General features: G+C 39.8%; 1 protein-coding gene across 4 annotated transcripts in view; it reads right to left on the bottom strand.

Moving 5' to 3' along the window:
• The window catches only part of LOC136047589 (core histone macro-H2A.1), a 43,334-nt gene that overhangs the window by 1,388 nt on the left and 14,173 nt on the right, over positions 1-27,773 (bottom strand). The window contains exons 3-8 of one of the 4 annotated variants that reach the window (XM_065734833.1): positions 20,673-20,779; positions 19,003-19,200; positions 16,526-16,636; positions 11,871-11,970; positions 6,435-6,524; positions 3,381-3,555 (exon numbers count right to left, since the gene is read on the bottom strand). In XM_065734833.1, the coding sequence (XP_065590905.1) occupies positions 3,381-3,555; positions 6,435-6,524; positions 11,871-11,970; positions 16,526-16,636; positions 19,003-19,200; positions 20,673-20,779 (781 nt within the window). Of the gene's footprint in view, positions 1-3,380; positions 3,556-6,434; positions 6,525-10,308; positions 10,400-11,870; positions 11,971-16,525; positions 16,637-19,002; positions 19,201-20,672; positions 20,780-27,773 lie in introns of all 4 variants that reach the window. The other 3 variants (XM_065734835.1, XM_065734834.1, XM_065734836.1) reach the window with 3 other exon arrangements.

The following is a 27,773-nucleotide window of genomic DNA, read 5'->3' as shown; positions in this document are numbered from 1 at the left end:
TGTACCTGGGGCCTTCTGGAGGTAAGCAGCTTCTTTCCCTGATTTCTGTGCCTTCTGCTGTTCTGTCTGAATGAACCCTTACTAGCAGCTGGAGCTCTCCATCACATTCTATGTATTACAGCCATTAGCAGCTTTCAGAGACGTGTCTTTGTTTCAGCACTTGTCATGCTATTGGAACGTGGTAGTGATGGGAATGGTAGAGCTTCAGAATGTTCCAGAATTGAAGCTTTTCTGTGAACAGCTCTGCTGCTGAATTCCAGCACTGCGAGTCATCTCCAAGGGAGAGCAGCAAAAAAATTACGTTTCTCTACTGAAGAAAGCTTTACCAAGTTAAGTAAAATAGAGTACTGATGACCTTCAATACAATCTTTCATTTAAGCCAAGTGAAGCGTGTTCCCCTGACATATAACATAGGCGAGCTGTAATAATTCACAGATCATGCAGGTGGATCAGTTTCCTCAAATATTTAAAGGAACGTAGAATAGCAGCTGGGCTAAATTCACCTCTGCCATTAACAGGTGCATCATGGCTCAGTATTTGCTCACTGAAGCACCAAACTCATAATAAAACGTTACTGTATTCTCGCTCTCATTACATGCTACAAGGCACAAAATGAGAAAGGCAATTCCCTGTGTCATGGGCTGCTTACTGCACATTACCTTACCACAAAATCCACTTCAAGAGTGATCCTGCACTACTGCTGCCTGTAATGTGATGTTATACATGCTGCCCGTGGACAGTGCCTGTGATATTTCAAAAATGATGACATGAAATAATAGCGTGTGTGTTTCTTTCTTGTCTGAAAAAGACTACTTTTCTTCTTTAATAAGGGAAAAAAAAAAGAGATTTAAAAAGAAGTGTTGTGAAAACACTTATGTGCTTCCGAAGCTCATTGAGCTGGCTGGTGAGAACAAGCTGTGTCATCTGACAGTGTAGTTCTACTTCCTACTGGTGGCCTACCCAGAGGAAAGGCCATGGAGTTGGTGTGCCTCCACAACTGATTGTTTGCTAATTAATTACTTATGAATGCTGCATCCTGGCATATGCAGCAGACATCTGAGGGATTTTCTTCCTGAGAAGGAACAGTCATGAAGGAGAGTGTAGAAATCAAAGTGTGGACTGTTTCTGAGTTGTTCAAATTGGACTCTGAAATCAAATGACATCTACTTCCTCGATGTTCCAGCATGGTGGTCACAATAAGATGAAAAAGAGCAGACTGGTCGAAGGGAGGCATGCACACAGGTAAGCAGAATAAAATGAGTCGTTCAGCATCACTGCAGGGGGAAAAGAAGCAGATGGAGAGGGGGAAAATCTGAAGTAGGATGCTGAGCAGTGTCCACACATGGGCTGCAAGGTGAAACAGGACATCTTCCAAGGATCTGCTGGTCTGAGTTACAGCCTTGTGAGAAGGTCATTTGAGACTTCAGCCAAGTTGGTGTCAATTCTGTACGAAGTCAGAGCCTCAGAATGAAATCCCTGCTTTGAGGATTACTTTATTTTCAGTCTTAAACTCTTTCTCTGTTCTATTGCTGGTCCTACTAGACTGAACTCCAGGCTACCTCTGTATGGCACTCAATTTGTGCTTGCCACAAGTTGGCTGTAGCCATGCATCTGGCCCACTGAAGTGTGCTATTTTATTTTCCCCCATGATTTATTTGAACTGCCCTCATGTAATCCCATTCCTCAACTATAAAAGAGAATGAAACTGTTTATGTGGATTTATTGGGTGATGTCTGCTTGACAGATGTCTGTACTAGAACAGCTGCATACATGTGGTGTCTTTGGTATTTGCTGTCTTTAAAAGCTTTACTTTTTTTTAACACTTTGGACTTCATAAAACAAGTAAAGAGTACTGTCAGACTATATTCTATTTTCTTGGAAACCAACTTTTGCTTGAATATTTCTAATTAAAGAAAAAAGGGAAAATAAACAATATGTTTCTCCATTCCAGATGATATTTCTCCATGTTTTAAAAGCACCAGCTCGACTGGCTTGAGTAAGAGCAACGTGCGTGTGCTGAGTTGAGAACACAGCTGCAGACCTTGCCTGTCAGTAACTAGATTTCAGAACAGAATGTGGATCTCATGATTATTCAGGGTTTCAACATCTCCCAGTATCAATCAATTGCTTCGCAACAACAGCATGAAACAGCTCTCCAGAAAAGAAAGGGACCTGTGGAAGAAAGGAAGACCTGTGTGTAGGCACCTACCTAGTGGTAGGTAGTAGGCACCTACCTACCAAATTCCTTAGCTGCTCTACAGTCCATGGAACAGCACAGCTTCTCAGAAGAACAGACAACTTTGGTATTTTGGATTATTCTGCAGAAAAGCTTCTCATTCAGTCGAGCAGTCTTTGGACCAACAGGTCAGTGTGGATCCTCCACTTTATCACAGTTTCAAGGAGGTAAGGTAGGCAAACTTTGTAAAATGAAACCCACACAAAACAGTCTTATTCTGAGCTATCCTAGTGAAGCTTCTGTTTCTTTGTAGTTATTCACCCTAAAGCTCAGTGCTTTCTGCCCTACGAAGAATGTGCACAGAGGAATCTGGTGTTACAAGATGGCACAATGGGAAGAACATTCTTGTAGGGGATCAGCCAACTTCTCTCATGGCAACTTCAAAAGTGGCAGTTGTTCAGGGTTAAATATACCACTGTGTAATTCAGCATAGATTTGGTCTCCATAGTGTGCCACCAAAGGCCATGTGCTCCCAGCCTCCCTTCTCTTCCCAAATTGAAGTCCTTCAGAGTTCTAGCCTATATTTAGATTCTTAAGAACATTAGCCAACTTTCCAATGGCACTGAGCATCCTGTACAAAGCTAGAGAACCTTCACTTTAGACTCAAACTTTAAAAATCTTGGCAAAGATTTTTAAGATAACTTTTTTTGTTTTTCTGAAAATGCCCTATGGTGTAAACTTTAGAGTTTATTTATGGAGTATCGGGTGAAAGTCTGAAGTGGTTTTTCAGGTCTGCTGCTTAAATAAATGTTAAGATGTCTTCTTAGCCATCCCAAAACTTTAGTAGGTTTAGTTATGCACTAAAATCAGGAAAAATAGACTCTCTTTCTTCATGTGTTCCTCTGTATCTCAAATTGATATACTTAAAAAGTGCTTTTTATGCTCTTCAATGTGTTTGTATGCATGAAGACTGCAGAGATTACTGCTAGACATACCACAGTTTAACTGTTATTTGGGAAGATACTACAGGCTCCATGTGCAGCTTGAAGGAACCTAAGAGAAACACTGAATTCAGGGAACTGAAATGAATGAACAAGAATGAAGTTAGCATGGTAGGAATGGTTTTGTGCATGAGAAGGGATGGGAACGTGTAAGATGGCACTTAGAAAACGTGGCCAGTATCAGGTATGTGTAACAGCCTTACCTGCCACTTCCAATTGAGGGAAATGCAATTGATTTCAGCTTCTTTTCATCAGCCAGAGCCAAGCAGTTCTTCACTGTCTTTTCCAGCAGCTCCTCACATTTGTCTGAGCCCCAGCCTGGGCTATTACAGTGGATCACAAATTTTGCAGGCAACCCATGTCCAGCACTGACAACGGCTAGTAAGAAACGAAAGTGAAACGTAATTCTTTCCTCTCATTAGGATTAAAAGAATGCATCTGTGATTAAAATAGCAAACAAGCAACAGACATTCCTTTATCCCCTATGAATGTTTTAGATTAGAAATCACACAGCTTTAAAATATAACAACATGATTACAGAGACTTTCCCGTTTCCAGCTGTACTCTGCGATGGTAATTTATAAATCATAACTATAATAGAGCTCATTTTAGAGAGCAAGGATTCATGACTGACATCAAAGGAAATACATTTATACTGGGGATTGTGGAAACTTGTGTAATGTCTGAGGAAAAGGCAGTAATCTATTAGAATGTAAATCCATTCTAGGGATGACTGTGCTCTGGTTCAGAGTTTATTACAGAGTAAGGACAAGGATACTTCCCCTGCTGTTCCTCTGTTGGAGTTACAACTTGTGTGACCTTCAGCTACTTTTGCTGTATGCTTTTTTTTTCCCCCAGTTATCCTCTGATCACAATGAAACCCAAAGTGGATCAGTTCAGAGCTATCGATGTTCCACAAACCGGTAAGAGAAGCTGGAAAAGAGGGGAAATTAAAGCTTTTGCTGTACGTCCAGCTTTGTTTCTGAGTAACAGTGAAGAAGATACTCTGTCATTTCAAAACTTTGGGCCCAGTTTTATTCAAGGTTTTTTTTTTTTTTGAGGATGGGACATCTGAAACTGCTTACACAATACCACTTTTAAATCACTCTTTTGTCATGTCTCTGACAGACAGTCGGACGCCGTTATAGCTTTCCAAAGGTTGATGCGTGCTTTTTACACACCAACAGATGAGGCCTTGTACGCCCAGGGAACTTTTACCACACCAATTACATACTCTCACCAGGATGCAATCAGGGACAGGTAAGGATTACTGAGGCACAGGAGTGCCTGCTTACTGCCCTCTGACCGAGTGGGGCTCTGAAAAGCAGGATAAGAGCATCACCACCATTTCTGAGCTCACAGGTCTGTGGCTGCAATTAGGAACTTGTCACTGTCTTACCGAACCACCAGAGTCATCCCTCTAACAGATTATGGGATATAATAATGCAAGACTGCAAAAGCACAGGTTAAAAATGGAAGCTTGTATCTTCAAAAATAGTAAGAAAAATACCAGTGATGTTCATAAAAATCAGTTTTGTGAAGGTGCTTAGAGGCCAGGCATCCTCTACTCCATTCTGAGATCGTTATGAAGCATTTTTTAATTTAAATACAGTAGAGAGCTTTGGGTGCTATCATCACATATGGAGAGATTAGGCTTTGTTGTGTGGTATTCTGACAGGTTAATCAGAAGAGTATGTTTTAAAGGATGATGGAAGCTCAAGGGTGTATGTTCTTCTGTATTCATAGATTCTCAACATGTTGAATAACCTCAACTCTAGGCAACTTTAATTTGTCCTTATATGCAAGTAAAATGTTGCCAGATCCAGACTGCATCATAAATCCAAGGAAAATCTCATAAAAGCAGCTGACATATCTCTAGTCAGATGTGAAATGGTGATAATGCCTTCACACTGAAGGAATAAAACACCACATTGATACACATCACCAACTTCAGCATCTCTCAGACAGGGAGCGTGTTCTAGAGTAGTCATTAATTAACTCATTAGGATTCCGTTGAAGACAGCTGTTAATTACCCAGAGCAGCTGTCCCTTACTTCAAATGTAAATGTTCTGAAGGGGGAAGTAAGTTTTAAAATAGAAAAAAAACCAAAACAAACTCCAGCTGCATTCTGTGCTACTTATGGTCATGGTTGAGGTAAGGATCCTGGTTAATGGATTAGAAGGGGTACATGTATTACTGAGAAATCTGAAAACTGGTTATCTGTTAATGGGTATATTGATTTGTGTTCATTCTTTTCTAGCAGCTGGGTTCTCTGAGGTAGCAGCATGGGTGAGAGTGGAATGCAGGACTCAGATCTGAGGGATGTGTTGATATCTCAGAGAAACATTTTTTTCCCTCTGAATTAAAATCTATTAGTAAGCACAGTTTATCTAGCTCACTGATAAGTTGATAAGGAATGGTGTAGATAAAGGGGGAGAGAAAAATAAAGATTGTAAGCATTTCTGCAAAACAAAGATTTCAAGAAAAACTTAGTAATGTTTTTATAAAGGAAGGAAGAAATCTGTATGGGGCATCAGAAGTATACGGTCAGAATTTCTTCTGTCATATTTGAGGTCTTTCATCTCTCCCTCAGCTTTAGTCAAAACTCACTGACAAAACTGCATGTACTGTATTTATTTTTATAGCATAAACACAGATGGCAGAACCACCGTTCTATATGAACCAGTGTGTATCAGCAATACCACAGATGGTGTCAAACTGCTGTTACCAAATGTTAGTACTCTTATAGTAGATTTTTCTCAAATATTACATTAAATTTGATAATAAAAAAAAAAATCATAAGCTCCTATAATGATGATTGTTAGCAATGATGAAATGAAGCACCTGAGCAGGTGCTTGACTTTTAGCATGTGCTTAAGTTCAGTGGAAGTCCGTGGCATCACAGTGAAGCACATGTTTAATAATGTTGAATTCAACCACTATGAGTAATAAATATCCAGTTAATTGCTTTTATGAACTTAATGACTGACATTCTTTGGGTATGTGTGTACCTATGAGCATCCTGCCCTTACTTGTAACGTTGACCAGGAAATGGTGCAGGGACGTACTCTGGTAATAGCTACTTGAGATGCAATGTGTGTATTTTCTCTGGAGAGCGCAGACAACACATAACCAGCAGTGTTGCCTGGGGACAGCAGGAACCCAGCTGGTGTGCTGGGATGCACTGAGAGCAGGGCAGGCCGTGCAGATCACACTCGTGGTGCTTGGTGTGGTTTCCCAAAGTGCAGAGCCTCACCTCCAGCTATGTCCAAGGGTCCGTTCTTTTTCCGAAGCTCAATGACAGCTTCCACAAACTCCTTGCCACCTTTCTTTTCCAAAGTGCTCCCTGAACAGAGAATTGTTATTTTACTCCTCTGATGTCAGGTTCCCACAGCAGACAAGACTTAACATTACTTGCAATAACATTATTCTAGGTATTTCTGCCCAAACGTTTTCAATTGTTTTTGGGGACTGCAAAGTAAGATCTAAACCTTTTGGGACTTCAGTATTAGCTATTTGTTAAAAACAACAATAACAAAAAGAGGAGGAAAAAAAACAACAACAAGACAACCCTAAGAACCCAAAAACCTTACGTCTGTATCCCTTGCTAACATCCTCAGACTGATTTTAATGTCAAAACATCTGACATGGCATCCCTATCTCCTTCCTTATCATGAGCATCCGTCAATGTGAAATGCTGCAGAAGAATGTGCTAGCTCAGGAGTGACTGAAGTTTCATAATTCCTTCCCCTAAGATTCATTTCCCCTCTCTCTTATAAATGTTTTTAAAGAGCCATTTGCCACAATAAGAATTTGAAACTCACCTGATCTTGGTCCCTGACCCCAACAGGTGGCACCAGGAATGAAACAGTCTCGTGAGTGCAGCGGGCTGCTTTACTTGGTAACTGCCCAGCTTGTTGAGCCACCTTTAACCAAGAGGAAGAGCCTCAGAAATAAGGAGAATCTCTAAGGAACATATTCCTCCAATGAACTTCTCTGACTACAGCTATGGAGCTGGACAAAGTCATTTTGGGAGGAGAAGAGCTGTGCAGTGCTTCAAGGCAACCAAAAGGTATGCTTTTACCAAAGGCAGTCCATCACTAAATGGTTTAGATCTTATTTTGCAGCTCTAGGTTTAGGTATTTATATATATACTAAAAAAAACGAACAAACAAAAAAACCAAACAGCCCAATAAAGCATTTTCCTAACTACATAAGCATCCCCAACAATTTTGCACTGTGCATATTAATTATTAAGGTAGAGAAGTAAAAAGCAGTGGTATTATAAAGGCTCTGATTTCACATATTACTTCAGAAACTGATTTCCAAAAACGCAGAACAAGGATCTCTAAAGATCGAGGTATTTATTTAGTGAAGCCCCTTACTTTCACTGACGAAGAAAGAAAAAACTCATTTTCTGATGGAAGTGCACATACTGTATGCTCAGGGAAGCAGAGCCCCTCCTCCAAGGGTCAGTTTAATAGATGAGAATCACAGCTCCGAGAGCTGAGAGGACTGACAGATGTTTTTGCTTTGATGCCATTGCTAAATTTCTTCCAAAATGAATATTGAAAACAACAATGCATGTTTGTTCATTTAAAAGCTGACCGTGTAACCCTGCCTCTATCTTGCCATTGGGGTACAAAAGCTGAGGAAGTTTTAAAATGTAGGTCTCATCTTTTGCTTTCTTAATAATTCAGAATTGCATGATCCGAGTGTGTAAGTCAGAATGTAATTTGCTCCCTGTATTCAATTAAGCTTTTTTTATGCAAATAATTTGGACTAAATTTATATGGATAATCTCCACACTAAGATTTTTATGAAACTCAGTTATCTGTGCAAGTGAGTACAAAGCACCATCCAGCAAATCTCTTAGATAAGGCAGCGATGTCTTCTCTACAGCAGCAAGGTGTCCTAGGAGAGCTGGCTGTGAAGAGAGATGTGCCCAGGACTGAGGGCTCAGAGGAGCACTGCCTTTACAGCAGCCCCAGCTGAACCTATTTACCTGATGTGGCTGACACGAGGGATCTGTAAAATCACTCTGGTAAGGAAGGGATAGGGAGGGCAAGAAACAGTTTTCCATTCTACTTATATTCTTGTTGTATGTATCTCCGTATCCCTCCTGCTCAGATTTGTGTATATATTCTAGTTGTGTTCCCCTTGAGTCTGTGAACTCAGATCAGTGTTCAAACTCATGACACTGATAATCCTCAGGTTTTCCTGTTTCAAGGGGAAACATAATTAAGGCCTTGAACAGAACCCAAGAACAGAGAAGATCTATTAACTAGGTCATCTCTTTGCCATTGCAAAGCTGTTGTACATTCAATGGAATTTAGCCTAGTTTTGTCTAATTCAATCTAAAAGGATCAGCTTTTTCCCTTCTACAGGGAATTAATTTATAATTAAAAGCAATGAACGACCATCAGTTTATTTCACTGAGCTCTCACAGATATGGTTGAAGGAAGAACGTATGCAGTATCAGTGATGCTTTCTGCATTTACTTCTCAGTTACATTCTTCTTCCCATTAATAGTGAGGATTTACATTGAAATTATCTTTCATTTATACTGAAATTCTATTTCAGAACTAAGTCATCAATTGGAAAGGACACACTGCATTTAATCATTTTCCACTACATTAGCAAGTTTCCTGATGGAAGCATTGCTTCACAGCTCCAAGGTTAGTGGCTTATTTGCTCGCAGGCATAAATATGTGTCACTCCCATGAGAATAAGGTCATTATCTCATGCTTTTGAAGCAGGCATTGGTATCAGTGTTGAAAACAGCGTTAGCAGAAATTTAGGCTCGAAAATTCTCAGGGTAAGGCCCCAGTACGCTTACATTGTTAGGGAAAAAAATAATAAAAAATAATAAAAAAAATAAATTTAGATGGGTAAAAGTTAATCACTGGAAGCTAGGCATTTGTGCACTTCTATTCTTTCTTACAGCAGTCAGAGGCAACAGGAACCTACGCTAAGGTACGAGCAGTGCAGCTCTGAGAGAGAATTTTCTTTGTAGAGTAGCTTCTTTAGCATTTCTCTGCCCAAGGGCAGGAGACAAGCACCTCGTCTAAATGAGCCTGACAGACTTTAGAAGCGTGTTCTTCAGACAGAGGGAATTATGACACTTTTCATGTCTCTGCATAATGTTTAGCCAGCCAAGTCACAGCTGTTCCCGCTCTAACAGGCCATCCAGGGCTGCGTTCGTCTGTGCCTTACTCAGAACGAAGCTCCTTGGGAGACAATGGGTGTTGCAAGGCTTGCCCTTCTGCAGGGAGACAAGTGCCCTCCGTGAGGGGAGACGATGAGGCCAAGAGATGTAAGAGGCTGGGATCATGCAGTTGAGTTATATATTTAAGTACGGTGTCATCACCCCAATCAGCAACTTCCATATTCAGCCCAATTCTGAGTTTTGCCTTCTCAAATCACTAAGTCAGATCAGCTAAATCGTGGCCACCTGTTTGTAACGTCCTTCAGAACATTAAATAAAGGCATAACCAAGATAGGAGTTACTCGGGGCAAACCAGAGAGAACAATTTAAGACGTCTATAATGTTGTATATAGTCATCTAAGCTACACTGATGAGCTAAGGTATTAACTGTAAGAAAAATGTGTCTTGTGTCTCTATCCACGTGCCAGTGCAACAACCAAGCACTGAGCTGGACTACAAGGTAATTGGTCCACGAGTTAAAGCACGAAAGAACAGAACAATCTTAAGAGTGCTCAGAAAATAAGGTGGGCTAGATCCAGCGTGTCAGATGTGAACATCTGAAACTTGGCATGGAGAGAGTGTACTGGAACCGGCCAGAAATCTAAAGATCAAGGCACAAACTGTATTCCATGTCATACAGTGTTGTAGTTCATTGTCCTTGGTCACATGCCTGTATTGCACGTTTGCTGTTCTTGCACTTCAAATTTTGGCAGTGCGTTCTATCGTTACTTTTGGAAGTCTGATTTGGTGATTAAAAATCAGAAGTGCCTACTGAGTTTGCAACAACTCATTTCTTTTTATTATCAGTCAGGACTGCTGGAAGTGAGAAATAAATGCAAATCTGCATAGCTACAACAAGCTTGTGGCTGCTGATTGACCATGCACACACATACAAACTCCGCAGCACTGAACTTTCCATTACCTACTTCACCACCGGTGTAGAAGTCAGAGTTTGTCGGGTGAACGACAGCATCACTGTCGATCGAGGCAATGTCAGCCTGTACAACTTGCAACTACAACAGGTAAACAGATGTATATCAACCACGTTGGACAGAGACCCAGCACAGGCTCTACATTTACACATGTACCAACGTCCATTGTTTTCCTACCTTCACATCTCCAAACCTTGCGCCAAAGGAGTATGCTGAGTTGTGTGTGCAGGTGTGTGTAGAGAAAGGGGTGTAGGGAACAGGAGGAGGAATATTGAGTATGACATGATCAAATAAATGTTAAAATGACAAGTCAGAGCAATCACACGAGATCATTTCCAACGTTTTAAGATCAGCTAACACCCCATTTCACTTTGCAGAATCCTAGAACAACTAGATCCCCACAGAGCATGACACTAAAATATGGAATCTGTTTAAAAAAAGAAATTCATGATCGTCAAGCCAAACAAAATAACTAGTTTCTCCATTTTGTCAGCATCAGTAAGCTGACAGGAACTTCTCTTTACGTGCATAGCAAGTCATTACTTGGTTTCTAAAAATGACAGTTTCCTTCATATGGAGGAAACAATGAGTTGCAGGATTTTACTGAAACTGATTTAAAATGTGTGAATGATTGAGTGTGTATTTTAAAGGTAAGGCGTATTTTCTAATCACGTGTTGTAAAGGATGAGGCAGGTGTAAAAATACACACGCATCTGAGGAAGATTGATTTTTAAAATTACCCTTCTTAATTCTTTTCCTTGTTAAATTACACACGCACGTTCCCACAGGAAACGCAGTAGCAGAATTATGGGTTGCATTCCATTAAGGAAGTTTGAAAACAGCAACAGCAGTGGAAGTAACCAAACAGCAGTGGAAGGCAGTACGTAATGTGTGACAGTTAATTTTTCTTTTATGCTTGCTGAAGAACAGACAGTTGATGAATCTGGAACAGGAAGAGGTTTAAATTGTGATACAACATCAGTGATAGTATCTGCAAGTTCAGCACTGGTATACTATCAGTTTTTGTTTTCAGCTGAACGTGATAGTGACAGGGGATAATTTAAATTTAATTGAAGCAAATTATTTGTCCGAATCGCACAGGAAATCAAGATACAGAAAAAATTGGGTATAGTTGATTACTTAATAGTTCCTCTTTAAAAAATGTTATGCCTACTCCGAGCATGAGAAACAAATAACATTAGAGATTGCAGTCAGAATGGAGAAACTGCTTATTTTGAAAGCAACCTGACAAAAAAAAGTATTTTAGTCCTCAAAGAAGCCACATAAAAACCCCCCAGAGTAGCTAACAGTCACATATGATCATTATGGAAAAGAATTTAAATAATTGTTTTTAACTGAGTTCAACTTGAAGACTAGCAATAGCTGCAAGCTTTCGAATTTGGTGAGAATGTCTTTTGAATACAGTTCTTCAACAAAAGAGAACGTGGAAGATTTGAATTTTGGCTCTTATTTAAATGAAGCCCTAGAGAGTAATTCTGGGTTCCATAATTTCCATGTGACCATTAGTTGTGTCAACCCATGCCCCATTTACCTAGGTCATCTTTAAGGTCAATGTCAGCATTGGTAGGATTGATAATGGCCTCCACCTCGAAGCCGGCTAAATTACTGATTTCACTGTGAATAAGGTTCAGCTGAAAAGAAAAGCATGAGGTGGGAAATAACAGGACAGCTGGGAAATCACAGAGAAGCTGCAGAAAAGTGAGCTTTGCAACACAGATGGAGACAGCATCACTGCAAACAAATATGCAAAATAAAAGGCAAGTCATAAAGGAGGGCTGTTATCCAATTAAAAAAAAAATCAAACCCAAGACTCAAACATTCTTAACCATGGGAGGAAATGAATGTACCTTCTAGCAAGGCCCTGTCTTGGCTGTATGCTGACTTCTATTTGAGATGCTTATTTCAGCACTGTAAAAAAAGGTACTTGTCTCTTCTTGGAGGGCAGTTGAAGGACATCCCAATCACTTCTTACGCTCCCATTGCAGGGATGTGTCAGGGTTGTTCAGCACTGAACCTGGATAAAAGACACAGCTTCTCCCTACTGAAGCCAGTGAACTGGAGCATGTCTTTAGCACAGCAGGTACTTGTCTTCATAGAGAGCTGCACTCTAAAAAAAAGCTACAATTCTTTTTCCTTTCCATGCTACTGTCACCATCTTCTGTACTGCAGTCACTTTGCTTTTTGCACACACAGTTCTGCTAGCGTCACAAATGAGTGGTCAAGGACTGTAAGTAGGCACCATTATGGGCTTATCACTTCTAGGGAGATGTGAAAAAGGATAACTACATCATAAATTATGCTTCTATCTTCAGCTTTTAAAATGATTGTTTCACCAGCTAATTGGGGAGCATGGAGAGAGAAAGTTCTCATTCATTTATGCAAGTCTCAAAGCCAACTGAAATTAAGTGAGGCTTTCCTTCAACTTAAGCCCACATATTCAACAGATGAACTGTAACGTATACATTCAAACGTGGCACTTAATCTCATCAAAAACTGAATTTCATCTCTTGGTTTGTAACACGTATTCTGTAAACTTAACACTTCATGTCTTCTCTATGTGTATGTGATTTTTTAATAGGGAACATGAATCAGTTCATGAAACCAATACAAATGAATGGGTCATTTAAGGAGGCCAACTCTCATCCGTTTAAGTTTTATGGAAAAAAATATTTCCATTTCATTCATGTGATTACATGAATTGACCTTCTTTCTCTTTGTAAGAATCTGCAATTTCGTAACATTTGCATAAATGAGTAACTTATGTTCCCTCAAAATAGGGTGATTCTGGCTGAAAATGAGTGTAATTCAGCCCTGTTTTAAGTATGGGTCTGTCTGGGAGTTTGTAATAAAAATCTAAGCAAGCTTGCTTTCCAAATAGCTCAGAGTCCTTTAATACTTCACACCTGGTGTGTTATTCATACCGGAGTTTGAGTCTTGAGTTTGACTACAAGCAACTGCTGTTTAAAAAAAAAAAAAAAAAAAAAGTCAAATAAAACCAAACCAAAATATTAAATAAAGTATGAATTCTGAAATAATAATAATAATAAAATATCCCAAACCAAAATACATGCACACACCAAAAGACTGTTTCGTGGAGACTTCAGTATGTTCCTAAGCACATTCATTCATTTTATAGGTGACTCTTTTTGATCCCTAATCGAGTTCTAGGTTTATCAGCTGCATAGCATGTTGGTTTCAGACCTTAAACTCTCTCTGCACCTACTTACAGAAGGGGTTTACATAGCAACCAGCTACTAATTAAAGTTTCTAGTTAACAGGAACAACAAAATACTTAAAAAGCTGCCCATTACTGATGACTTGTGTTGGTAGCTAAGTAGTATTTGTTAAACTCTGCACGTAGTGCTCTGTTAGCTGATTGTCAAGCATTACAGCAGAAATGAGTCTTCCCATAGAGCTCAATAGAGCAATTGCTCAACCTTACTAAGCAGTATGAAGCATTTATTTTGGACAGAAGAAATGAACTCCTATAGGGCTGCTCTTAAACATATAGAACAACATGCACGTCCATGTGCAGCCTTTAAATTATTGGAAGTTTTCCTAGGATGAGTTCCATACTACAAAGTGAAAGTGTATTTTCCTGAGAGCCCCAACTCTAAAGCTCAGGCCTGATAGTTTGCACTGTAGCTCACTTTTCCAGTAAGAAAACGCAGAACAGAAATACAAGAGTAATTAAACAGCTATGATCAATTAGGAATTTTTTTACTTTCAAACTGAACAGCTCCACGCGTTTTAACGCATGAAGCTTTTCTGCTATCCTGTAAGGAGTGTAGTTATATCTCCAGTCCAGAAATGAGGACAGCAACACAGAGTTACGGGGTGATTTCACCATATCTCTTAATCAGCCAAATCCAGAAGCTGGGAGTTGTATGTCCCAGGCCTTGACCTGAACCACCTAAATGCACTGTGCTCCCGACCCCACAGAGGCCAGAAGCTTTTCCCTTCCTCAAAATGCAGGTTGGAAGTGAGGCTATGCTGAATGGAAGAAAGGTCATCCTGCATCCAGGCAGTCATCTTTTGTCCTCACACAATCCTAAAATAAGTAAGATGCGTGAACCTAAGGAATGGAAGCACAGCACTGTTATCTAGAACTAAAGAAAATCCTGTCGTCATTATGTTTATGAATATCACGTGGCACTAATTTATCTTTTTAAACAGCAATTGCATGGAAGTGGCTATGTAGAAGCATTTAATTGTTTTGAAGTTGCTCCAGTTTTTAAAGATAGTTGTTATATTTCATTTTTAAGTTTCCAAAACAAACAAACAATTATCTGAGATATCCATGTCATAAATAACTGTAAACCCTCACTACCATTGATGAGACCTGGCTCAGCCCAAAGCCACCTGGCCCAGCCCAAGTTTAGGGGACAGGGAGCACTGAAGTCCCTCTGATTCCATGGTGGAATATTTTATCTTTGACTTTTTTTTTTTTTTTTAATAACAGGAAAATAAAAAATATTTTGATTATATGGAAAATGCATCTTTGGAACATAAATTCTAGAGAATACTTAAAAAATGTTTCTAGGAATAAGTCAGCATAACAGGGATGTCTTAACACCTCTGATCACCACAAGGCAAACTTTTTTGTTTTCTAGGCTCTTTCTTTTTCATTCTTATCATGAATGCTTGAACAAGCTCAGGTTGGTCTACAATGTGCTACTTTGGGGATACATCGGAGCACATGAGGATCTCATTTTTAACTGACACATAACAGGATACTGAACTTGTATTTCTTGTATTTGTTAGACGTGTCCATGGTAAAAAACGCAGTGCTAGCAGATGAAGATCTGGTGTGAGGATGGATACAAAGCACCAGGAACCTCTCCAGGGGGCTGCACTCACAGGAGAGAATGAGAAAGCCATAAAGTCAATTTCCCATACAAGGCACTAGCTGGAAAGCTCCACAATGGACACAGGCTTTGCACCTCACTGCTTTAAGCAGTTCTGGAGTTCACAACTCTCTTCCTCCAAGCTCAGTCACAAAGCCCCATTGGTTTGCAGGGCCAGTCTTGTTAGAACATGACATTACTTCTTATTACAGATTTCTTAAGGTAATTAGAAGGAGCTCAGAGTCAGATCTAAAAGTCTCATGTACTCAGCTTTCTTCTAACAGTGATTTAGTTTGTAAGTTTTGGGTTCGACTTTATCACCTGCATGTCTTTAGAAGAACTTTCTAAACCAACCCCTACAGGTAGTCAAAGAACAAAAAACCTAACAACCCCCCCCCCCTACCAGACTAATAATCTGGCTCTATCTGAAAATTAACAGTGGAAAACAACAAGTCTTGCAAGGAATAATGTTACTTTCATGCACGTTAAAATTAGCAAACAAATTGTGGAAGGATAAATGGAGAACAACCTCGATATGAAATAAAAATGGGTCAGAGCATACATCCCACAATGGACAATAATGGTTCATCTTTTATGACTTACAATACAATGATCTGATTACTGAATGATAGAAGAAAGATGCACTTTTACTTAATAAAATTTTGTATTGCAGACTAAAGGCAGGTTTCAAGATAAAAGACCAAATTAACTTATTTGATTGTCTCTTCAAATGAATTGTCTTTTTAAACAGATGTGTTTGTATCAAACCACCCCATGCCCCAAAGCATATTCACAGGGAAAAAAAAAAGATCATTGACTTAGAGCTTTTCATAAAAGCATCATTCGTTATGACACAGCGTTAACTTTTGTAAAAATAATAGTAATAATAAAAAAGTAGAACAAACCACGAGACAGCTGCTATAAATAAAAGTCTGAAATAGGTTCTGATAAAAAGCTGTCAGTCCTTCACATCAGCAATGAGGTGGGATGTCCTTCTGAAAAGCCATTTTATTAGGATAATTTTGTCTTTGGCAAAAGCTTAGCTGTACCAATGATGCCGCCTGTGAGTAAAGCATGACAGGTCACAAGCACACAGGCTTTCTTTCTATTTGAATATTTAATTCTGTAGGCTCATTAAGACTCATTTACATGTTTTAAAATGTTCTAGAAGTTGTTTCAGAGAATTGTGTTCAGAAGACAATATCGCACACCCCCACAAACGCAGTGGGGAAATGCCAATTGTACCCACATGTTCTGGGGGAGGGGGGGTGGTGGGAGGGGCTAATCTCTAAACAGCACTGAAAAACAGGAATTTGTTTATAAAAATGCATGAGCATACCTTCTGGCCAAGAAACAGACTTTTTGTGGACAGGACTGTGAAACCATCTGCAGGAGTTCCCTCTGTTGTGCTGTCAGCACTGGCTGATTTGCTCACTTCTCCCTGCTTCTTCTTCCAAAAATAGAGTTCATTAGTTAACTCAAGAGTAAGGGAAAAGCAGTGTTTAATAACAACAAAGATATACGACATACATAAATGCTTACCAGGCCATACAATGCTAGTACCAACACTGGCATTTGGATTTTATCCTTACCTCTATGGTGGCTGATAAAAGCTGAATCAATCACAGCAAAAAAGACCCCAATGTCTGCATATCTATATATTCTTTTCTTGCCTATGATTGTACACAATTTAGGGGACAAACGCATTCAATGCTGAAGGAAAAGAATAAACTTCTAACTGCTTTCTAATGGTTTGTATGCAAAACTTCTGTAGCTATTGATGCGTAGGCAGACATTCACTTGAAGGCAAAATCTGCCTTGTGACAGTGTATTTGTCTCGCTGTGAAGGAATGCCATCACGGGTTTCAACTGAACTTTCAGAATGCTGTTTTGAAATGCGTCTCTCCTTAGAGACGGCGCAGAGAAATACATTTTCTGCCTGCCTATCAGTAAGAAACAGGCTGAACAATCCTCTTTGTCTTGGTTAACCTGGTCACTTTCCTTTAGCTCCAGTGAAACCGTGGAGGGGCGGTTTCCTCAATCGCCGTTCCCTTCTTTCAGTTATATTACTGAAGCAAAGTGATAAGTTCCAGGAGATAACTGAATTACTGAATAAAAAAAGAGAATGAAGAACACTTTGAAAAGGATGCTTCATGAAAACAGTGAACTGACCACTGCAGCCATCGGCTCAGCTGGTCCCAAAAATCATTTCATATTGCAATGGAATTACTACTTCAGATTTCCCTTACATCTTTGTTGCCTCAGCACTACATATGCTGAAGCTGAAGGCATACACGGAACACCAAGCAAGCCACCTTTTTCCTATTGCTCCTTTCCAAAGCATACAAACTAAACCTGCAGCTGAGCAGCTCAGATGACTGACACAAGGGTATGTTTGTGCTTCTAGAAGCTGCTGCCATGCTTTCCTTTACACAAATGTTTTGAAAATTACATTTTCATGGGTCCCATTTCAATTCCCCTCGAGTTTATTGTTAACTGAATACCAATATAGAAAGGAGACAATACAGTTTATTGTGTGGAAGAAAAGCAGAAACCCTCAGCAGACTTCCTGCTTTTGTAATCAAGCAGGAAAAAAAAAAACAACTATCCAGATTTAGGAAAACTATGAGTGCACGGTTAATAGAAGCACTGCACTTGGAATTTCAGCTAGTAGGTGTTCTGAGAGGGAAAATCAACCTCAGCAGTTCAAAAAACAGTGAAACGATCAGAACAGTGACCAATAAGCAACAGGAGAGACATACAGGAGGAATACAGAAGCTCTGTTCGACTCCAAAGGGAACATTTTCAAATGCACTGTCAATTTCAGGTAAAAGGTGTGCACTTTTCTTCCTACTTCCATTACCTTTTGATTTACAATGGTTATTTTGCAGAAAAAATTGTCCTTGGTTACACAGGCACACATTAGAAAGACTCCCTACTCCTGCAAACTAAAACTAGAAACAGAAAAAGGCAGGTATGTGTTTTTCTTATCACATTTTGGACCTCAATCGTTCTTCCCCTCAACTCCACCTTCCTTTTGTGTAAGTTTCATTGATCACTCAGAGTTAAAACACTAAGTCTAAACATGGAAGAATCTCATTTCTGATATACTAATAGGTGGATGTTTGTGGGTCCTTAGCTCAGCCAAAGAAATCACGTGTAGCCACAGCTAATACAATTTCTCTGATGCTGCCAGAGCCTGAGCTACCTGCTCCAGGAGAACTGCACCCTACTCCAGGACTATTTCACCCTGTCTGGATTTCAGCAGAGCAACTAGAGTAAAAGGAGCCTTATATTGACCTGGAACAAAGAGATGAATCCAGAAACCACAGAAAAACTCAACATCTGAGAACAGGACTGCCACGTTAATGGCTGCTGCCATTATTACAAGGCAGGTGACCTACAGCACTGTTTTTCTTCAACATTTACAACTTTAGAATACACTTGAACAAAGTCCAACCCAGTTTACTCTGTCTAACGCAATGCAGACACTTGTGCTATCTCAGCAAAGTGATCCCTACAGTTGCTATGTGGGATCCCATTTTCTCACCAGTACCCTGTACACCCACTTCTGCCTCCTGGTGCCTCCAGCAGTGCTCACCCAACAACCTGACTAAGAGTAAAGTACTCATGACTTGCCTGCCTCTCCTGCAGGCCTGTGCCACTTCTTCCACCTACCCCAGCAACTGGGCAGTGCTCTTCCCACAGCATTTGCTTGTGCTTCTCCTGAAATCACTATTCTTAACCACACACTAAACTTCTCTAGGTGGTGCTCCCTACAGTTTGTTTGGCTTTAAAGTAAATGGATTACTCTACCTTGGATTTCCTTGCCCCTTTCTTGCCGCCCGTTTTCTTTGTTACAGTTTTTTTCTGTGATGGAGACTTTGCCTTCTTTGCTGGAGGTGGAGTGATGATGGCTTCCAGTTTTCCTTTTGAGCCCCGCTTCTTGGCCAACAGCTCTGGGTGAATATTGGGCAACACTCCACCACTGGCTATGGTGACCCCTTTCAATAGCTAATAAGAAAAACAGAAGTTCCAGGTGAGAAATGCCAGCATTTACACACCAATCAATAGAAAATGGCATTTTCAGCAAACTTCACACATTGCCTTGAGTTTTAACAGATTCTTGTATGTTTCTCAATGTCTATCTTGAAGATGACATGAAGCATATGAAACATCTGAAATAAAGTTAATCATATGCTGAGGTGTAACTGTAAAGGGAATTTGTATTCTTCTTGCACATATGCTGTTACTGTGAATGTCACTTGAGCTCACACAAGGGCTGTTTCTTCATTAAGCTGTGAAGCCATGCAATGAAGACTACCAGAAAACAGGCTGCCCTGCACAGCCCTCATGTCTGTGGCTGGAAATGCTCTGTTTTTGGAGGAATGGGACCACAAAGTCCACGGTGCAGGACTGCAATGCGTACCACACAGTGTGTGACACAACACACGTCTCCATTGCTGAATTTCCTTCAGCAGGCATTTTTTAAACAGAAATTATTTCTTAGAAAAAGAAACTTCAAACGGAGGGTAACATTCATACAGATCTCTATACCTGGAAGTCTTTCTTCAAAAAAATCTTTATGTAGTTGAAGAAAAGCAGATCAATACTCAAAAGTGTGCAGTTCATTCAAGCCTTTAAAAGCAGAGGTGACATAAATCACGGTCTGTACTTAAAACCACTTCAAACCATTTATTTTTTTTCTAACATCTTACTGGGAGTAATTCATTATTAGGAAAGATAGAAACAGTGATATCAAAGTAGGTATTCCCACCTTTAGATCCATGTTTACTGCTTCCCAACCACAACCCAGTGAGGCTCTGGGCTTACAAAAGGAGGATGAATGGAAAGTATTATCTACTTCCACACAAAAATAGAAGGAGAATGATTTGTTTTTCCTGTTCTGTCACGATATATGGGGTTGGAACAGTATCTTATCAGACACCGTTTTACAGCACCTCAGAAAAAAGGGACAGGAATTCTCCAGCTGACACCACTACACTGTCATAAGAATGCCCAATTTTTATTGTTTGGCTAAATTAGACATGTTGAAATCTGTAAAGGACACAGACTTGCAGGACTTCCAGAGCTCTTAATTCTGTGGTTGCCAACACAGACTTCAATGGGAACAGAATAGATCTTATGGAGTCCTAATCTGGTTAAGGGGCAAAGAAACAAACAGAAAAGCCCTCTGAGAGTTTATGATAATATTCTAGTCTTCAATAGAAGTGGCTGTAGCGGTGCAAGCAAATGTCACACTGCATCTCCCTGGTATTTTCATGCATTATAAGTACCCTGAAATACATAATTAAGCTGAGTGCTCTTGTTAGGTACACAGCCTGTGCGCTAGCAGGGGAATGGGCTGTTTCCTGGTGGGCTGTTCAATAAGCAGAGGTCTTGAATTACAGTTCAGCTATATGGAGAGACAATTTTAAAAGCCCTGAAGGAAATCCTTGCCCTCACACGGTGAGTTTTTTTCTTACCTGATTTAATTCCTCATCATTTGCTACAGCCAACAGGATGTGTCTAGGAGTGACTCGACCCTTCTTGTTGTCCCTTGCTGCATTTCCAGCCAGTTCCAGAATTTCCGCTGGGGAAAAAAAAAAGTAAACCCCTTTTAATTGCACTGTGATTTTTCTTAATGACCACAATGTGTTATTTAGCATCCATGAAGTATATATATGATAGAATGTTATTCCTGACTGCTCTGAAATGCCCTCGATGAAATAGCTAAGCCTAAATTTATTGTTTGCCTTCCTAGGTGCAGTCACAGGAGGCAGAATGCACCCTTGAAGACCTGTGGTCTAAGCTGTCTTTACTTTGTTGTCCTTCTTGAGTTCTTGACTTTTCTGTGTTCTTCTCAAGTTCACTGTGTTTACTTCCCCCGATTCCCTCTTCTATAAAGTGGCAGAGGACTAGACATACAAAAGCTAGGTATTTCTAAAACCTGTCACAAATATGAACTCCAGTTTGCATCACTTCCACATATTTTAATTATTAGAGAAGATTACTAGAGAAGCTGCTATTCTCAACTCCTTATTTGTAACATTATGGAAGCATGTGAACACACATCCAAGTTAGGATACTGAGAATACAAACTACCCAGATGCTACACTTAATGACTTTTTTTGTCTCTTTAACTAGTTGGTCAGAAAAGGTAACTGATAAATCATGTTTGCTTGCTCCTATTAGATCATCCTCTTAAAAGAAATTTCCAGTCCTGACCAATTACACTTAACAGCTGTGCATACGATGACTTTTATTGGAATTAGGAAAGATTAACTTGCTCTCCTGTAAGGATCTACGAAGTGCAGGGCTGAAGCCTTTCCTGCTGACCTATCTGTCTTCAACTCAACAAGCCTTAGGCAAAGAACATCATTAATTAAAACAAAGTCTAGGGAACCATAAAAAAAAAAGACAGCATCCGTTTATTTGACTTTGCAGTTATAAGCTATGGCTCTCTTCATTATCCATAAACTTTCATCTCCCTCTGCACAGACTGTGTTTCACCACTGCTTTTGGTATATACTACCTTCTCTGGAACCCGGAAGTGTTTGGAGGCAAAAGTAAAGAAAACAGAAAATGAAAATGCCTTTTATACGCCTAGGACATGGCGATACGTTAAATTTTAACATCAGAACTTCTGTATGAGAGCACCTTCGTGTTTAATAAGCAAACCTCACCATGAAAGCCCTGCCATAAGCTTGCTTTAGAGGCAAACAGAAGTGAATTAAGATTGTAATCTTAAAACAAAAAAAGACCAAAACCAAAGGTCACGTGACCACGTGCCTTTACTGTAGCACACAGCAGATCTTGAGCAATACTATGTAGCACAGACTACGGCCTTTCATTAGACAGAACTTAACACGACACTCCAGTTATTTTTCATCAGAAGTCCCATAATAAGCTAACTATGACATCTACTGGAAAACTCACAGCTGCTTCTGGATGCTCTACAATGAATTCTCATTGAGGATTTTGGTGGGCTGTTTTTGTGTTCCTCAAAGCTGGCAATTTACTTTATTATAGGGCAAGACAGAATACAACGTCTATGGCCCTGAAAGTAACACTTATAACACCTCACGCTGACAACAATTAATTTATTTTTAAAGCAGGATTAGCAGGGTAAGGTCAACCTGACTATGCTTTCCACACCTCCAAAGAAGAGAATTAAGCCAGCATAATCCTTTCCACATACTCCTCATAAGCCACAGCTCAGACATTTGAGGTTTAGCCCTCATCCTGTGCAGCACACAGCTGCCCGTTGTGACAGAGGACCTGTATCACATTCCAAAGGGCAAGCTGTGCTCTCACACCCCACGCACTCCCACTGACCTCAGTGAGATTCTGTGTCACTGCAACGCCACCATCTCTACCTCTCCAGAGCAGGAATCGTTTTGTCTGTCTCTTCGAGTTTACTACTGGCTGAAAAGCACGGGAAGGAGCAGCTACAAACAGCAGACTGCTTTTTGGTATGCTTCTGCTTCCCCCACCTCCACTTCTTTACTGTGTCAGGCACTGCTGAACAGTTGGGCGGTGTTATTCTCTGCATTTTGTAACTAAAGAGTCTAAGAAAGTGTTATGCCTGTAAAGCACAGAGGAATGTTTTATTTGTTCCTCGTAAAACTAAAATGTCTGCCTTGTACAGTGGAGAACTGTTCTTGCAAGTGCTAAGCCCTCTTCCTTGGACAGGAAACTCATTTTGAAATTACAGTTTTCTAATGGTCCTTTAGGGAAGTTGAGGTACCCCACTTCCTTTTTGGGAACAGAACGCTTTGCACTGCTGCTGAGGACCACAAAAGAGGAGCTCAGGGAGAGGCACAGGAGGAGGAGAGCATGGAGGATGGCATTTTTTCTTTTGACCTTCTCTCAGCTCCAGCCATAAGTGGGCATTGCTCTTACATGCAGAGAGCTTATGGCACAGGGAGCTGCACAACTCTGCTGCGCATACACGGCCGGACACAGGGGGACCCTCAAAGGGCTTGGGACCAATACAGGCAACAATTTGTTTTTATTTACCACTGATAGAGAAACCAGCCCAAACCTGGCCAATCGGAGCCTTATATATGCTGGAAATGGAGACTTCTTGGATCTGGATGGGATTTGAACTACACGGTTGTTTTCTGCTTGCAGCCAACTTTCCTTTCATACTTGTTTTATCCTACTTTGACTCTACAGATTTAAATGGTGTTTCATCCATGTTTTAATCTAGTCTTAAATGAGATAAAAATCCAGCTTTGTCAGTAAGGAACCTGATTCACATCTCCAGAACAACCTCTCTGAATTTAGGCACGTGGCTAAAAGAGCAGTAGGTGGGAAAAGGTATTTAAAACTATGGTTCAATTTGAATTCTGCAGTCAGAATGCTGGAAGCACCCATCTAAGAGCTTCATGGTGAGTCAATGAAGGGTTCTGCTTCATTAAAGGTAATATTCTAAGGGTGTGCAGCATCCCTGGGCAGAGAGCACCATTAAGCTGGAACACAGGCAACCAAATGGAGGGACTGATACACAGATACATACATTTCTTTTTAAAATGCTGTAGCAGGTTGAATGATTTAGTTATACCTAAACTTGGCATTTATGAACACAAAGCAATCTAAGCCTGCCTGAATATATGAACAAGTAAATAAATATCGATCATCTACAAGAACTCTCATCAAATGGATGTTCAAGAACATCCATGCAATGCAAACAGAATCAAGATGTATAGTTTTGCTTTGGCTGAGGCAAAATGAATGAAGTCCTACGAGCTTCCATATCAGGACTCGCTAGGTACATATACAGGCAGAAAAACAAAGCAAGATCACCTCACAGAACTGAGGTTCATAGGTTCATAGAAACAATGCAGGTAGGTTGCATAATGTCTGCTCCACTCCTGTCATATATTTACTCAAGGTATTTCCACCCTAGAGAATAATTATACCACCACCACTCAGGCAAAAGGCAACTATGAGACATACTTCATAGAAGGGGGCTTTCTAAACGTGTTTTTTTGAACACGAGGAAAATACACAAGTTGTTCATCATGACTAGCTTTCAAAGATATAATTCTTTGATTTTCATAAATTGAAATCTAGGTTACTATGTAGAGATGCTATTCATCGTTGGCTTATGAATGACTTTTCCTGTGGTTTTAAATGCATTTCAAACAACAATAATTAAAAAAAAAAAAAGCAGAACAACACACATTACTGCAAATGTATAGAAAAAAATCCAGTAAAAACTGGCAGAAAGCAAATAATTAGGAAAGAAAAAACTCAATAGGAAAGCCATGCCTGCATGTGATATACTGACATATGAACTACTTCCCTGTAGCAATGGATGTGATAGGATTCAGACTACAGCACAAACACATTTGTTTGATTCAAAATATACAGATTAAAGTGAATGCTTGAAGTGGGAAAAAAGTTTTAAGTTGGGAAATTCTTTCTTAACTTCAGTTTGATTCTTATTTATACCAAGTGAAAAAAATCCTTTGCAATGTTTGGAACTCAGCAAATGGATATTGGTAATGAAAACAGGTCTGAGCCTGTTCTCAGCATTCAAACAAAAGCACCAGGATTTTTTATTCTTTTAATTTTACCCCCTCCTGAGGTTTCTAAAGTTCAGTTAAACATTTTAAAAGGAGAAAAGAAAACAGGCTGTATATCTCTGCACTTAAGCCTGAGATAAGACCACAGGAAAAGCTGTTCTCAAGGCACTTCCTACTCAAACACTATCAAAAACTGTTAGAAGTCTCTATCGAAAGCTCATCCTGGAGCAACTTTCCAGAGCAAGTTCCTCATCCTTCACTTGTGGAAACCTCTCTGCTCTGATCATCTCTCGGACATCGTACAAAGTTCCCACTTTCATTATTTGCATTTGTTTCACAGTGATACTGCTGCTCATTGAGTACTGTGGCTTTGATATTTCGTAACGCTTGCAAATTTTGAAACAAGAACTCAACAGTGAGGGTAGAATAAAACAAATCGCTACTGGACCTAATCAAATCAGGCACAGTAGTAACTATAGACCTGGACAGAAACAAAATTAAATGCATGTTTCTCCCACTCCTATACAATGCACCAGTTCATTTACCCTAACAAAGTATTACCGGTCATTATTGACTAAAACTCCTTTAAAGCTTAAATGACAAAGCCTTTAGCTTAACATGCATTCAGGCTGTCATGCTTTCTAAATGTAAATACTCAATTTAATCTGGTCTGAGTTCATCCCAAAAATGTTTTTTTGGGTTGTTTTATTTTTTGTTGTTTATGTCTCGAGCTTAAAATCTGCCGTTGCATTGAACCCCTTTGTCCGCCTTCTCTTCAGGGAGATGAAATCATCGCTTTGAAAATTAAACTCTTAACAACTAACAGGTGATGTGTTGACATAAAGCCAACTTCCGAACGCTGGAGCTCCAACAGGGAACTTTTTCCAAAAAAAAAAAAGTTTTGAAGCCTCTCCTCGCAAAAAATAAAGAGAGAAAGAAATTTGAGAACAATATCCAGAAATGAAAGAAAAATGAATGCTGACAATTCCATTGGGAAAAAGTGTATTTGCTACAGAGCCAGCTATGTGACAAGGAGTCTGTTCATTGTACATTAAATTAATCAACCTTCCATCAGCGTTTTATTGACTTCAGAATCATTTTGCATGATTCCGGAAGGTTTTAACCCAATCAACCCCAATCAACAAAGATTGTTAAGAGCTTCCTGCATTCTTCTCTCTGTGTATTCCACCCAATCCCCCCGGAATCCGCAGTCCCAACAGTGGAGGCAGAATCATTTAACAACACTTTCCCTCTTATGCGTTCCAGTAAAACAGTTCTCAGCCCTGGTTCAAAGTCATGGAAATTTGATGCAGTGAAAATCAATTCAAGATATTTTATTGCTATGAACAAGCTTTGGTGAAACCTCAACTCTCAGCAGGGCAATCATTCTCTTAGGATGCGATATAAAACCTTCAGGCTTCAGTCTCTGAGCTGTATCAAAACTAGGCCCCTTAAAGGAGAAACTGTGAACTCTGCCAACTTACTGCAAGTTTTGTGTTTCCGAGGCAGATGACAGACTGCTGTTTACATAAAATTCAAGTTCAGGCCACAAAAGCCACTTCCACTTAGAGCCTTCTGATCTGACTCACGCTGCTCTTCAGCTCTTTTTTCATTTCCACACTTTCTAAGAAGCTTTTTGCCTTTTTTTTTTTTCCTTGCAGGAGATGCAATGCTATTTAACACACTTTTTTTAATTTTTTTGGTCAAAATTTCCCAGATAATGTTGATCAATAAAATGTATATGAATTCACTTCATGGTGACACTCGAAAGGAAACCTAAATCTGAAATGTTATTAATTACAGCAGTCACGCTGTGAGTACTAATCTCAGAAGTGATAACCTATTTCTCCACCACTAACTTAAAGCATCCTACCTAACCCGGCCTTTTTTTCTTTCCTTCCTGTGGAGCTTCCCCTACCCAGCAGTTTACACTCTGCTCTTACTCCTAACAGTTTACATATGCTTTAGAAGTACACTTTGACATGATTAATTTAACTGCTGCCAGACGTTACTTGATCAAGTGCAGCATGTGTGCTTTGGTCTGGCTGCTACAGAATGCAGAAGACTGCTGATGTCCTCAGTCATGGTCCTAGCTTAGTCTTTGACCTTCGTAGGCACGTTAGGAACTCGCATTTCCAAACATTAAAGAAGTCAAGTGGCAAATGCCAATCATCTACTGAAACTCAGTAAATATTAATAACCTTATTAACCAAAGAAAATGGGATGACTTTGTATTGAAATGTTGGAGCTTACTGAAACAACTCCAAACCCTGGGCAAAAAGAGGAAGTAGCAATGTATCTCAAGGGGGTGTGCAGCCATGCCCATGTAGAGGGAAGCATAGCACACAAGTTACAGTCAAAGACTTCACAAAACAACGACCTGATGCAATCCATCCATGTAGCACTCTCATTTTTGGAGCATACTCATTCCTACAAGACCTGGCAGATGGCGATAGAGGTTTTATTAGCTACCATTTCTGACAGCAAAGCAAGCAGGATTCCAAGTTTATTACTGAAAATATTATGACTCATTAAATCACCATTGTCTCTAAGTCTTTCCACAACTCCAAGTCTTTTCTAACACTGAGATGGCAAGGAAAGCCATAATAAACACAGGTGTCTGTAGACAAGCACAATTGTTATTGTTCAGAAGAAAAATATTTACAAAGATAGTTACAAAATTATCTGTAAAAATATTTTCGTTTCCCCTTCTACTTTACAGAAGCAGTTACCGAGAGACTAACAGCACATTCAACACGGCTTGTTTGTTTGAAATCTATGCCTGGAGAACACATCATGCAAAAAGGTCTATTATTTTGAGTATTCAGCAGTGGTCTAATTTAAAGAATAGCTACAATTTCATCAAAGCAAAAACCACATCTTATCCTGTCCCCAAGCAGTGCCTGACAACAGATGCTCCAGAGGACTGCTGCTTGAAATACTCCTACACCTACTTAAAATGCTCTTTGTCCAGAATGCTTCCACTAACTCCAGCCACTAGCAACTTAGGGGCTTCTGAAGCTAGAAATGCCACCTTTACATTTAAGCCCC

This window comes from Cyrtonyx montezumae, unplaced genomic scaffold (assembly GCF_038088225.1).
Source record: "Cyrtonyx montezumae isolate F1298 unplaced genomic scaffold, pur_monq_1.0 scaffold_18, whole genome shotgun sequence".
Lineage (NCBI taxonomy): Eukaryota > Metazoa > Chordata > Aves > Galliformes > Odontophoridae > Cyrtonyx > Cyrtonyx montezumae.
This window is presented reverse-complemented; position numbering and strand designations above follow the sequence as displayed.